Below are 14702 nucleotides of genomic sequence, written 5' to 3' on the forward strand. Positions count from 1 at the left end.
AACTCTTGTTACACAGCACCTTGACATCGCACACACCAAAACACCGCCCCCTTCGTGGAGAATGCCTGTTCCTACAATACCGAAGATCTGTTTGTTACTGAGGATTATGATTTTTTCATTTCCTGGGCCAGTTTACTTTGGCATATTAAAATTCCATAAGGGTAGGGAGGGAGAACAGTGTCAAATCAAATCTGGATTGGGGGTGGTGATGGTGGGGACAAGTAGCAATTCAATTAAGCTTTAGGTTTCCTTTTAGTTTTCTCATTGATTTATAGCCGAGAGAACAAAAACAGATTTTTTTTCCCCCAGGGATTCCTGGGTACAGGAAGCCGGGATGGCACGCAGGTCCTGGTGTCCACAAAGCTGTCTGTTTGGGAATCAGGCCGCCTGGGTTGAGTGGGTTTGGCTGGCTGGGGACTCGATCCTGCAGGGGGTGCTGTGTTCCCCCACCCCTCGGGCAGGGCCTCTCCCTGAGATCGTGGGCTGTGGGACCTGCCTGGCTGCAAGAGGAGGCCTAGGTCCCCATGGAGGTGCACTTGTGGGGTGCTGTGTTCTAAACTAGGATCTGAAGTGGCTGAGCCACACCCACAAGCAAGGGCAAGATTATTTTAAAGGCCCAGAGTAGACCTTCACCTGAGTTCAGGAGCAACAGACAACCTGTGTGGTGCATTCTAGGAGCCGGATCCCAAACCAGCCTCCCGGCAGGACCCCCAGCCCTTGCCCCCTCCCAGGTCCCTTCCTGTAGCACGATCTAAACATAAAGATCCCGACAGTACCTGATTACTTTCTGATCGCTGTCATATTGAAGAAAAGGAAGAAAGCGGGACCCGTTTCAAGATTTCTGTAGAGCATAGATTGAGTAATCCACGTGCCTTTCTCCCTGGGAGTCCACAAACACGGGGCCAGTGATTCCTGGGAAGAGAGAAGATGCTTACAATGAGGGGGACAGAGGGGAGCATGTGGCTGGAAATGCCAGTCTGTCAGCTCAGATGAGCAGAAGCCCCGCCCAGCAGCCACCAAAAGCCAGCAGTGAGGTTCTTGTCCTTTCAGGAAATCTGAGACAGGGTCAAGGAGGAGCGTGAAAAAGGAAAGGTGGTTCAGAGTGGTCCCCTGGTGGGGCAGGGCACTTTGGGCAGGCAGATGTGTGTTGTTAGGCCTATGCTGGGGAGCCCATCCAGCATTAAAAAAAACCAAGCAACCCACAATCAGATGTGACAAAAGGGGGCAGATGGCCTGACAGGCCCCCGGGGCATGAGTTTGCAAAGTTTGTTCTTAGCGAGCCTCTTCCCTCTTAGTTTTGGTTTGTGCTTGGTGTCGACATGGTGCCCCGTCCTGGCCCAGGATATGCTCAACCCCACGCACAAAGGACATGTTAGAGATTCCAGGGCAGCAAAATACGGCTCTTCCATACCAGCGACTAGGACGTACGGTCTGACATAGGACTTATCGCAGCTTCGTTCCCACCGGGGAGAGGACACAAAATGACCATTTATTGAGCACCTGCTGTGTGCCCAGCACCGCGGGTCATGGTGATTTCACACGACTAGCCCCAGCGGACCCTTCCGGGGAGGCACCACTCCTTAACAAGCAGAGGCTGGAGGCAGACTCCCCTGAGTTTCCAGGGGAAACTTCCAGGGAAGAGGCAGGCCTGTTAGGCTCCAAGTGCCGTGTTCTCCCCAGGACCCCGCGCTGCCGGGCCGTGCGAACGCGTGCTGGCATCCCGAGTGCGAGGGCCGAGCCCAGCTCCCTGCTGAGGTTTGCACAGAGACAGAGCTGGTGCAAATGCAACAACCCGAATTGCTGCTTTCAGCAGGGTGCAACAAGGCGACGGGGGTTCATCTCCTAATTTGACCTCCTTGGCCAAGAGCCTCTTTTCGATTGGTGTGAAGGCCCCTGGCACTCACTAGTTCTGTGGCTGTGGTCCCGCCACCGTGTGGTAGAAACGAGTACGAGAAGCAGAGACAAATATCCTGATTCTGTCCAGGGCCAGTCCGATCAGGGGGTATTATCCCTGTCTTAGGAATGAGAAACTGGAGTGCACTGAAAGGTGGTAGCCGTTGTTAAGCACCCAGGGTGATTTGCTTCCCAGCCTATCCTCACCCCTGCGAGCAGAACCAGACCGGGCAGTCCCATTATTAGAGGTCATTCTCGGCAATCAGGCCCAGCACCCCGGTCAGAGAGGGTACAGAGGATGGGAAGCATTGTGGAAGCAATCCCATGAGGCAGTCCTCACAGACTTTGAGTTTCATTCTAGACAGATTCGGCTCAAAAGGAGCTGTCGGGAGAGACTTTGCGCGGTGGTGGCAGCCGGGGACGGGGTGGATGATGTGCCCCCGAGGCCCCCTACCCTGGTCCGGGCAGCCTTCTGGATAGACCTGGAAGAGTGGCCCGTGGAAGCCGGGAGGTTGAACCTCAACCAGCCCTTGAAGAAGAATCTCCCTAAGAAAGAGGGACCCTGTGATTCGGTGAGGCAAGCCTCCAGCCACAGCCCGGCTTCTCCGGGCCCTGCCCATGGGAGAAGCAGCAGGCCCCAGTCGAGGAAACCCAGTAGCGGGCAAGCCACTCACCCCGCAGTGCAGCGCGACAGGAGTCTCTCAGGGTGCCCACCAGCTGCCGCCCGTCTCGGAAATCTCGCCCGGCCACCACCAGCTCCCTCACCGTCTGGGCATAGAGCAGCACCGCGTCTCGAAGGTGGGCAGTGTAAGGGCTCACCTTCAGGGAGGGAGGCAAACGCAGGGAGGACTCTCTCTCTCTCTCTGTCCTCTTCACCTTGGAACACACCCATGGTCCCCGCTGTCCCCCAGGGAGAGGAGGGCCCTCCACGTGCCCGGGCCTGTGCCATCAAATCCCATAGCACGGACCACACTTGGCCTCTTGGGGCCTCCTGGGCCCGGGGAGACCACGTGATCCTGCAGGTCAGGCACGGCTCTTTAGGCCACGGGTGGGAGGGAGTATGGTTTAATGGAAAGAGGGCAGATTTCAGAGCCAGGCTGGCCCTGCTGCTTTACTGGCTGTTGAGTCTTGGGGTAAGTTCCATAACCTCTCTGAATCTCTCTGAATCTCACCTCACGATTAACAAAATGAGAAGGCCGCTGTCACGGTAATGATAAGGATAGTTAAATGAGGTAGAATAGGTATACTCCCATTCTCACTACCTGGAACATAGTAGGTCTTCAATACATGTTCTCTTCTACCCATTTGGTCCACAAAAATTTAAGTGCTGACTAGAGGCCAGGCAGGTTCTCCCTGGAGAAGCTGGTACAGAGCTGACACTTAGTAGACGACTCCCCCAGTATTTGTCAGTTGATCATCTTTTCTTTTGTGTGAGGATCCACAACGGGCCACCTTGTTCCTAATGGAACGCCTGTCATCAGTGACCCATCACCACCTTCAAGGTCAGCTCAGCCCCACCCTGGAAGTGGTTCCAGCCCTGGTCAATGGTGTCTCTATAAAGAATTCTCTGTGGGAATGAGACACTTTCCCCCATCATCCCACACATACAGAGACCACCACTGGCTGCTAATCTCTCTCCCGACCTTCTTCTCCCTGTTCCAGACCACCTACTTGCCTTGACCTGTCTTAGCTCCACATCTCTGATCCCTCCATTCTGGTTCCTGCTCCTGGCATCCTGCCGGGAAAGGAAATTGTTGAGGTTTGACGTCCCACTGGTATCAGTTCTACTAATTCCATGTTCTGTATTATTAGATACTCAAAACCACACCCCAGAGGCAGATGTCATTATGAGTCCCATTTTCTGGGGGGAGACACAGATGTGTAGAAGATTAAGCAATTCACCTCAAGGCCCAGAGTTAGTAAATAACAGAATTGGGATAGGAGCCTAGGTCTCTGATTCCAAAGGCCACTGACCTCTCATCTCGTGACCTCTGTCCTCCTTTATGGTCCTGGGGTGCAGATTTCACAAGACAGCATCAGACTACTGTATATTTTGGACTGTTGAAGATGAGAAAGTGTGTGGCTGTGTGTGTGCACAGACACATTTGCGTGCGTGTGTCTATGTGTGTGTGTGTGTTAGGAGAGTGAGGCAAGCAGAGGGGAAATAAGAGGGAGACTCTCAGAGCCAAACAAACATCCTTCAAGAAGGGGGCAGGGGCCTGTGCAGGAAGGCCCCACATCAGACCTGCTCGTCCGTGAATATGGAGCTGTGGAAGGGTGGTCCTCTCAGCCTTTGGTAGACTTGTTTTTGGAAGTCTTCACCTCCAGGGCCTTCTCCATAGGAGCCAAAGGCTATGAGAAACACTGACTCATAGACCGTGGAGTGCATCGCCTTCTGATTCGTCAATACCTCCTTCCAAAAACTGTCCTGAAACACAATGAAATAAACATAGTCATTCTGTACGAAATACTCCTGTTCAACGGAACCGCATAAAGTCAACGTCGAATTTGAATCTCTTCACTGCGATCCTTGGAAACACAACTTTCAGGACAAAGTTTAGGCTCTAATTTATTAAGCGAGGGATAAGCCAAAGAAAACATAAACAGCTAGCATTTAATGAGCACACACTATGTGCAAAGCTCTTAACTTTTGCTTAATTACATCTCAGTGTTACACAGCAATAAGAACCCGAGGCCTGGAGAAAGGCAGGCCTTACTATGACTTCTGACTCCACCAGCTGATGACTGCCACCTTGGACAGGTATACAGCCTTCCTGCCCTGGTTTTACTCACCTATCTAATATAATACAGACAGTGATAGCACTGCCTTGTGGGTTGCGTGAGGATTAAATGAGATAGTCCACGGAAGCTCCTGGCGCCCAGCTTGGTGTAAGTTAAGCCCTCAGTCAATGCTGGCTGTTATCACTGTATGTGGCCTGCACCCAGCCTTTGCACACTAAATGGATGGGAGATGTTCCAGGGGGCCTGGGAGCCCACCCATTTTCGAGCTAGCGTTGAAAGAGTGGGAAGTAAGCCAAAAAAATAATAAATAAATAATAATAACTTACCTGGGGTGTCAAGACCTTAAGATGCAGAAACCTTACCTTCTAGCAATGGGTGGCAAAAAACTTGAAAAATTTAGGACTGCTGATTTTTTTTTGAAATATCATTTTTACTTCTTTAGATAGATAGATATAGATAGATATAGATACAGATAGGTATATAATTTGTTGCCAAGTTAGCTCACATATAGTGTATATAGTGTGCTCTTGGCTTCGGGGGTAGATTCCCATGATTCATTGCTTACATACAACACCCAGCGCTCGTCCCAACAAGTGCCCTCCTGAATGCCCATCACTCATTTTCCCCAACCCCTGGCCCCCCACCCCCATCAACCCTCAGTTTATTCTCTGCATTTAAGAGTCTCTCATGGTTTGCTTCTCTCTCTGTTTGTAACTTTTTTTCCGTCCCTTCCCCCATCTTCTGTTAAGTTTCTCAAATTCCACATATGAGTGAAAACATATGATATCTGTCTTTCTCTGTCTGACTTATTTCACTTAGCGTAATGCCCTCCAGCTCCATCCACGTTGTTGCAAATGGCAAGATTTCATTCTTTTTCATCGCTGAGAAGCATTCCATTGTCTGCGTGTATATATATATATATATATATATATATATATATGAAGAGGTTTTATATATCACCTCTTCGTTATCCATTCATCAGGACTATTGATTCTCAATTTTCTTCTTATGGTTTAGGTGGTTTGTTATGATCATTATTATCTATATTATTACTATTATGAAATGAATGCCCACTCATTGCCTGTATATACATGAAAGACCACAAAATCTTCCCTGATTCCCCTATGGCTCCCTCCTGTCAGTTCCGTATGCGTGTGTATTTTACTTAAGTAGTATCACACTATAATGCTGTTCTGCACATTGATTTGTCCCCCACTAAGCCTACATTGGGAATCTTTTTCTAGAATGGATTTATGCTATTCTTTTTTTTTTTAGAGCAGCATGAATTCAATTGCATGGACGTTGTGTGGTATGTTTTTACTTCTATATGATTTCTGCCACTACAAGCCAACTGGAATGTGATCATCAAAGTTTGGGGAAAAAGCAGCAAGGGTGTTGAAGGGCTTCTCTGTCAATACCGAGACTGGCCCAGCATCTCCTCATCTGTCTGAAGGCAGAGGGGACAGAAATGAAGAGAAAGGGGTGGCCAGCAGTGACAAGGGAAGGTGGGAGGATGTTCTGGGAAGTCTGGCATATGTGTAGAATTCCAACTGGCTGCCCAGAGAGATCTGAGACACTTTGGGCAATCGAAAATACTCTTGATAAAAAGATAAAAGAAATCTGGAACATTATTATACGTTTTTCTTTACTCCCTTTTGCCCTATTTCAGCTCATGATTGTATAAAACAAGCTCATTTTAGAAAGATAAAACTGCCATAAAAATTATACAGTGTGTCCATAGCTAAGTACAAGTGGCCTGCTAGTGTGGTGTGGTGATTAAACGTACAGCCCACTGGCTTTAAATACTAGCTCTCGGGGCGCCTGGGTGGCTCAGTCGGTTAAGCATCCAACTTCGGCTCTGGTCATGATCTCACGGTCCGTGAGTTCGAGCCCCGCGTCGGGCTCTGTGCTGACAGCTCAGAGCCTGGAGCCCGTTTCAGATTCTGTGTCTCCCTCTCTCTCTGCCCCTCCCCTGTTCATGCTCTGTCTCTCTCTGTCTCAAACATAAATAACATTAAAAAAAAAATTTAAATACTAGCTCTCTCTCCTACCAGTCATGTGGCCTCTGGTAAGTTATTTCAGCTTTCAGGATCTCAGTTTCCTCATCTACAAGTTCTATGAGTCCTCATCTATGAGTCCACAGAGGACCCATAAAAAGTAGCCCTCCATGGGGTGGTGTGAGCTGAAATGGGTTTTAGTATGTCAAGTACTCGCGGTGGGGCCGGGCATCCAGTAAACACTCCATAAGGCAGAGCTATCGGGGCAAAGAGCTCAGTCCCAGTGTCCACAAGACCCAATTTGGAAGACAAGCTATTCCGCTCAAGAGCTCTGAGCTCTTGGGTAGGGTATCTTAGTTAGCTCAGCCTCTGTTTTTTTTGTCTGGAATGCTAGTGACATCCACCTTACGAGACTGTTGGAAATAAGAGAGCCATGATGCGTGTAAATTATGCATGGAATAGCTGTCTCACGGGACCCTTGGGAGTGTTGAGAGCAATGAGGCAAGTAATATGTGTACCTTGGTACTTAGAGGAGGTACATGGTACGTTTTAGCCATCCCGACCATTACCGAATGAACCAAACCACCTAAGAATTGTCTAATGGGACCAGTATGTTGGCCTTTTGAGGCTTTTCCTAGGGCTCCACCAGAGACCTCTCACCTACTGTGCAGAAGAACTCTGGGTAAATTCTTTCAGCTCAGTTTCAGGGTCCTGATCCTACAAGGAGAACACGAGGGCACCCGCCTCATGGGATAGTAGTGAGTATTCAGTGAGCTGATGCATCTGGTGCATAGCAAGTGCTCCTTGCTTGCTACTTCTTACTGTGGGAACCATAGAGGGCTCATGAGCACCACCTCCAACTGCTGCAAAACAATGAAGACAAATTCTCCTGTGTTGAGTCCCAGGTTCTCTGCAGTCAGCAGCATAATTTTTGCATCCTCTGAGCTGCCGATTAAGATGATAACTAAGAAGAGAAAACAAAGTCAGCCAGTTGTACATGTTCACATGCACATGTGCCCACACTACACACACACACACACACACACGCACACGCACACACACACACACACACACACACACACACTTTGTAAAGTCCAGCCTGAAGCCACTCCAAATGAGCCAATGAGACGTGGACTTTTTCTTTCCTTGAGCATGCTTTAGGAAATAGGAAAGCCCAGACTATTCCCAGCATGTGCACTTCCGGAACCACACCAGCAGTACATAAGCTGGTGTCACAAAAGTCCTCACTGCGCTCTCTCCCAAAGTACAAGCCAAAAGAAGGTTGTGACCACTTTCTGGGCTCTCGTTTCTTCACATAATTCACTCAGAGCAACAGATCTGGCTTGTGACTCATCAGCCACACAGCAATTAGGAGGAGTTCACAGAAGACCCAGAACCAGGAGCATTCAGACCTTCTGACTTTGGATGGGTGGGGAGCGGGGGGGGGGGGGGGGGGGGGGGGGGGGGGGGGAGACAGGAAGCAGAGGTCACAGTGCTTTTATTCCGTCCAAACACATCAGCATGCATTATGACACCCAAATGAAGTAGTGACTTATTTTTTCAAAGGAGGCAAATGATAATCTGCTGATTTGAGTCCCAGTTGTGCGTCAGGCACTGTACTACAGACAGGATACAGCAGTGAGCAAGAGAGAAGGCCCCTGCCTTCAGGGAGCTGACAGCCACAAGGCATGCAAGTGAAGAGATTACCGAGAGCATTTAAGATTCTAATTAGTGAGGGGGGAAGGATGCTCTCATACTGTTGTGGGTGAGGTGGTGGTGGGAGGGGGGACTGCTCCAGGTCAGGTAGTCTGAAAAGACTCCTTGGAGCAAGTGGGCTCTGGGCTGAGTCTGGAAGGAGAAGAGGAAGCTATGTATCCACAGAAAGAGGGCCGGGTGGGGTGGGGTGGGATTGCAGGTAGCACTCCAGGCCAAGGGATCAGCACGTCCCCAAGTCCCAAGACCGTAAAGGCCATAAGGGCTTAGTTTATTGGAAGAACAGAAAGGAGTCAGTTACTAATTCATGCCAGAAAGCAGAGCCTCATAAGTACCATGACAAAAATAATTGCTATCACATGCTGACCAGTTATTGTGTTCAGCACTTCACAGGCATGACTTCATTTAATCCTCACCATTCTGTGAGGTAGCTAAGATAATTGTCTCCATCTTACCAGAGGCACAGAGAGGTTAATGTACTCGCTCAAGAGCACACAGCTAGAAAGTGTCAGAGGCTGGTTTCAAACCTAGAGCTTTCTATCTCCACAGCCCATCTCTAAACGATAACCCAAATGCAAAGACCCAGCCCATCTGGAAGATGCTTACAAAACTGGCTCTGTGCATCATAACACTATAGCATCAGGGATTTCACTTTACATTAAAGAAAAAATAACTTTGTTCTTGGTGATGCTTTTATGTATCATTAATTTTGCACCATTTCCTTCTGCTTTTTACATCCATAGAAAAATGAAGTTCTTAGTTTTTTCCAAACCATCTGCTTTCCTATTTGTCTCTACAAACAAGCAATGGAAGACTCTTTCCTACTTACTTCTGACAATCAATGGCACGCTTCTAAGATTCTCTCGAAGGAAGGCTGGATCGCTGTTGATATATTTCACACTGGCAGCGATGGTGAAATGGGATTTGAGTCCGTTCTCTACAACCTTCCATAATTCATCCACTCTGTCCCAGGAGGAAGTCCCAGAGTGACCTCCAAACATCCCAATGTGTTTCCAGCCCAAGTACCGGAGACTTTTCTGGAGCACATCACCAATTTTGTGCATGGGCGACACAAGTTTCACATACGTGTCATATAAGTTGCCCTCCAGTTTTGCAGCTTGTCCAACAAAGTCCAACACAGGGATGTTCCACTCTGAGGCCAACAAGCCAATAACCTTGAAAGAAACCAAAAGGATGCCTTTCCATAACTCGGTTTAGGCTACATTCAAACCCCATTGGAAGGTGTCTGCGTAAACTTTGGATTCAGTGAGTCTATGGGTCAGACTGAATCCTCTCTTTTGGAATATTGATGATAATGTCTTGGATCCATCTTCAGGATGCAAAACCTCAAAGGACAAGAATAACGATAGCGAGCATTTATTGATCGATTTGTTCCTTATTTACTTCTCAATACTTTTCATTAGGGTCCTACTATTTACAAGGAACTGTGGAGATCTTGCTCTTAAAGGAGCTTATGATCAACTCTTTCAGGAGCTAAGGCATATAAAAATAGTTTAGAGTTAAGTATACCATTCAATACTTATCGGCTATAGATTTTTAGGAGTTAAGTAAGAAATTACTTCTGATTTGGGAATTGGGGATGTGAAGGGTCAGGGTGGAGGAATGAAGACACACTCCACGGCCTTTGAATTTGCCTTTGGAAATTGGATGGCTCTGGAAAGCTAGAAATATGTCAAAGGAAAAATTCCAGAAGAGATCAAGATCCAAGTTCAAATGTGAACTTCATTTGTTAGCACCCAGTACTGATGATAGTTCCCCGGTATGTTTCAGAGTGAGGACTGTGATGTTCCTTCCTAGTCAGCTTTGCATTAACACCTGTCAGAGACGGGATGCCAAGGACTTCCACAAAGGTAATCTCATCAGCTAAACAGCTACAAGTCATGTGTTTGTCTACTTTGCTTGCTCTGGCTTACTGCAATATGTCATACTTCACTCTTTGCCATTTACTTTTACCATCGCTGAATAATTTATTACACACACCAAAGGGAAATCTACACAAGCAAATGATATTTTTCTGTTTGAAACGAAGCATTCACTTTCCACTTACTCTTTGTGAGCCATGTGGCTGACAGCATTAGAGTGAATAAGAAGGTTCTACGTACAATAGCACCAAGTCTAAACAATCAACAAGTTAGGGAGTGAACTAATAATTAGTGATTTGAAAGGCTTTCCTTAAAGAGAATGTTAACTGTTATGATTACATGGTCTCATTACATCTCAAAGAAATGGTACTCAAGACCTACATAGTTAGTATGTATAACGTCACCCTTGCCAAGAGATTATTCCAGTCTGTACTATCATTTTAATTTTTTTGACGTTTCTTTCTTTTTGAGAGAAAAGAGACAGAGTGTGAGCTGGAGAGGGGGCAGAGAGAGGGGGAGACACAGAATCTGAAGCAGGCGCCGGGCTCTGAACCATCAGCACAGGGCCCGACGCAGGACTCGAACTCACGAACTATGAGATTGTGACCTGAGCCAAAGTCGGCTGCTTAACCAACTGAGCCGCCCAGGTGCCGCTGTGCCATCATTTTAAAAACCATCCCTTCCAACGGACACTCAGCCAAAGTTTCTGAAAGGCTATACTCTACCTCTGCTGCTTCTGGACATGCTGGTCTGAACAGGGCAGGAATCCGTTCTCTCTGGACCTGGTTGGTGAAAACAAGAGACTCTGCAGTGCTGCAGGTTGAGTTGGTATAAGTGAACTCCCAGCTGAAGTTTCCAAAATCTGCTGTCTCTGAGTTGATCTTGTCCATGGCCATCTGGAGGCCCGCACCCAGCTTTTGCACGCTGAATGGGTGAGAGATGTTCCAGGGGGCCTGGAAGCCCACGGTGAGTTTAGCAGCCTCAAGCCAAGTCACCAGCATGCTGACCAAGAGTGTCAGAACTAGTGTTGGGTGGGCAACATGACATTCAATCCCCCAACAGAGCTCAGATCTGAGGCCTCCGCACCTACCCTGGGAGCCATGGATGACAGCTAACACCTGTATCACAGCAGGAGCCTCCTGACCACTCAAGGCAGGAGTTTAAATGATTGTGCAGAGTTCCCTGAGGACCGCAGCTTGCTTTCCAGTCAGTGGCATTAATTAACCAAAACCTTCCCTTTTCAGAGTCTGTCCTAACACCTCTAGAAGCAGCAGTGTTGAAAAAAGAAACTGGGGCAAGGAGTCATCAAAGCCCTGGTAATGGGTCCAGTGACACCTCTGACAAAATTCATGGTCCTGGGAAGGTCACGTAATTCCCACTCCATCTCCACTAGCCTTTTGCTAGTAAAATAAAAATCACGAGAACCACTCAAGTGTGGACAGATGGCCCGGGCTGGAATTCTGATTTCACCATATATTGTGTGACATAGGACATGTTACTTCCTGTCTCTATGCCTTCATTTCCTGATCCATAAAATGGGGGTAAGACTGCAAAGGGATCCTCACCAAAGTGACATGGTAAGGATTAAAAGTGATCGAGTGCCCGACATAATATCTGGGCAATTTCGTCAATGTTAGATGATGGTGGTGATTGATGATGTTGATATCATTATCACAATGATTATTATCACCTGCTGAACCTATCTTCCAGGAAATTCTTCTAGATTAAGTGACGTGATGGCTGTGAGTGGGATTACCAACAGCTGGCATAGTCTGTATCCCTCACCCAGGCCTAGGGCACCAGGGAGATGTTACTGATGGATGAACACGAACTCTCCCACTGTGCAGCTCAGGGCAGAGCTGAGGACAGGTCTTTGTTGATGAATTACATGTGATATATTACATGTGTAATATTTTACAGAGAAATTTTGCTTTACATTGCAGGGATGGCAGGCCCCTTGGGGAGCCATCGCTATTCCCAGGTAAGATGACCCAGCCACCAGCTGGGCAAATGCTTATAAGTATAAATGGTTCAGTCCCCATCTACCATCAGCTTTCTTCTAGATCCCACTGGCAGAGAAGGGGCTGGCATCTCCAACTCACCTCGGGATTATGTATTTCGGCACTGTAGGCTTGTTGTGATTCTTTTTTTTTTTTATTTTTTTTTTAATATTTATTTATTTTTGAGACAGAGAGACAGAGAGACAGAGAGAGAGCATGAACAGGGGAGGGTCAGAGGAAGAGGGAGACATACAATCTGAAACAGGCTCCAGGCTCTGAGCTGTCAGCCCAGAGCCCGATGTGGGGCTCGAACCCACAGACCGCGAGATCATGACTTGAGCTGAAGTCGGACGGTTAACTGACTGAGCCACCCAGGCGCCCCTTGTTGTGATTCTTAAAATTTGATCTAAGGACCACCTACCTCAGTCTCTCCTGATGGTCAGATGTATAGATTCCAGGCTCCCAGTGCAGACCCTCTGAACCAGAATGTCTTGGGTTTATCCTTGGAATCTGCATTTAACAGATCCTCACATATCCCCAGGTATGCTAAGGTTTGAGAGACTTTGAGACAGTCTGAGGTGAGAGGAAGGAAAGGATAGCCAATCACTATTCATTATCTATTTACCTTCCTTCAGTATCAAGCACCTAGGATGGGACTACTGAGCCTTAGGTCTAGCCTACCTCAGAGGTCCATTTTCAAACCTGTGCATTAGAGGGGTTGCTTTTCTCCAAACCAAACTCATCATAACTGGTTCTCCACCCAGTTACAGATTCTCTCTCTCCTCTGCTAGGACAGCTCTGTGTCAATTGGCCAAAAAATCAAGTGTGGACTCCCGTGCTCTGACCATAGTTAGAATTCCATGAACCTCTTTTACCCCTATGCTTACCAGATGTATGTGATCCTGGGAAAGTCAGTTACATCTGTGTCTTAGTTTCTTCAATTTCGGAAGAACACGATAACACCCCTTACAGAAGGATGTTGTAAAGATATTGTGAGATTACCTAATTCCTCAGCACAGTGCTCTGCATTTAGTAGGAACTCAATAAAGGAACATCCCTGATGGATGTATCATTGCACCAGTCATGTCAAAGCTAGGAGTCTGGATATGTCTTATTACATACACTGCATCCCGTCTCCCCCTCCCATATACAAACTTCTTAAAGCTCATAATCCCACTCTAGATAATTTTAGATTCTTCACATTTACAGAGTGTCTTTTTCTGAGAAACTCTGAAGCCAAGATGACTGTATGTGTCCCCTTTTGGATCCTCAGATCCAACACAGTGTTGGGCCTTTAAACATGCAAATTAATATTAATCATAATAAGTATAAATATGTTTTGTATTTGTAAGTGCTCACAAGTGGGTATGGTCAAAACCAGAAGAAGATACCAGTGAGGTTCAGTGTTGGTGAGGGTCTGATAAACAGACATACGCTGCTTATAGAAATGTTAGTTGGGGGGCGCCTGGGTGGCTCAGTTGGTTAAGTGTCCAACTCTTGGTTTCAGCTCAGGTCATGATCTCATGGTTCATGGGTTCAAGCCCCATGTCGGGCTCTGTGCTGACAGCATGGAACCTGCCTGGGATTCTGTCTCCCTCTCTCTCTGCCCCTCCCCTGCTCTCTCTCTCTCTCTCTCAAAAATAAATAAACATTTAAAAAAAAGTTTTTTAAAAAAAAGAAATGTTAGTTGGTAGCAGTTTTTCAACATGCATCCAAAAGCCTTAGGATATATGCATTTTTTACTCAGAAATTCCACTTTTGGGGATCCGTCCTAAATAACAAGATCATACAATAAAACGTAACAATGGCACTGTATACCTGAAACTAATATAACACTGTATGATAACTAAACTGGAATTAAAAGGAAAATTTTAATCTAAAAAATTAGAGACGGGGCGCCCGGATGGCTCAGTCAGTTAAGCGTCCGACTTCGGCTCAGATCATGATCTCGCGGTTTGTGGGTTCGAGCCCTGCGTCAGGCTCTGTGCCGACAGCCCACAACCTGGAGGCTGTTTTGGATTCTGTGTCTCCCTCTCTCTGCCCCTGCCCAACTCGCGCCCTCTCTTTCTCTCAAAAATAAATAAACATTAACAAAAAAAATTGTTTTATATCAGACACAAGTTTTATGTCTAACAGTAGGGGCCTGGATCAGAAACATGGAACAAATCCATATGATCGAGGATCATGCAGTCATCGAAAATGATATTTTAAATGTACATTTATTGACTTAGATCATATTAAGTGAGGAAGCACACTATAAAAGTGGGATGTACCGTATTCCATTTTTATTTTCTTAAGGAGGCACACAAGTTTGTATAGCAAAGATTGCATACACCAAATCACTGTAAGTTGCTCTCTCTGGATGAGGGAAATTATATGGGTGTTTTTTTCTTCTCTTTACTTTCCTTCTCATGTTTCTTGTCTTCATGTCTGCAATGAGAAAGAAAAGTGAAAGTTTTGATTAGTAATAAGCC

The 14702-nt window shown here is 46.9% G+C and overlaps 1 protein-coding gene across 1 annotated transcript in view; it reads right to left on the minus strand.

The window, feature by feature from the left end:
* Window positions 1-14702, minus strand: part of LOC125933162 (guanylate cyclase 2G-like) — a 55483-nt gene that overhangs the window by 31805 nt on the left and 8976 nt on the right. The window contains 6 exon segments of the mRNA XM_049646017.1: window positions 777-912; window positions 2568-2712; window positions 4139-4321; window positions 7487-7596; window positions 9175-9520; window positions 10954-11346. Of these exon segments, the coding sequence (XP_049501974.1) occupies window positions 777-912; window positions 2568-2712; window positions 4139-4321; window positions 7487-7596; window positions 9175-9520; window positions 10954-11346 (1313 nt within the window).

Source organism: Panthera uncia, chromosome D2 (assembly GCF_023721935.1).
Source record: "Panthera uncia isolate 11264 chromosome D2, Puncia_PCG_1.0, whole genome shotgun sequence".
In the NCBI taxonomy this organism is placed as follows: domain Eukaryota; kingdom Metazoa; phylum Chordata; class Mammalia; order Carnivora; family Felidae; genus Panthera; species Panthera uncia.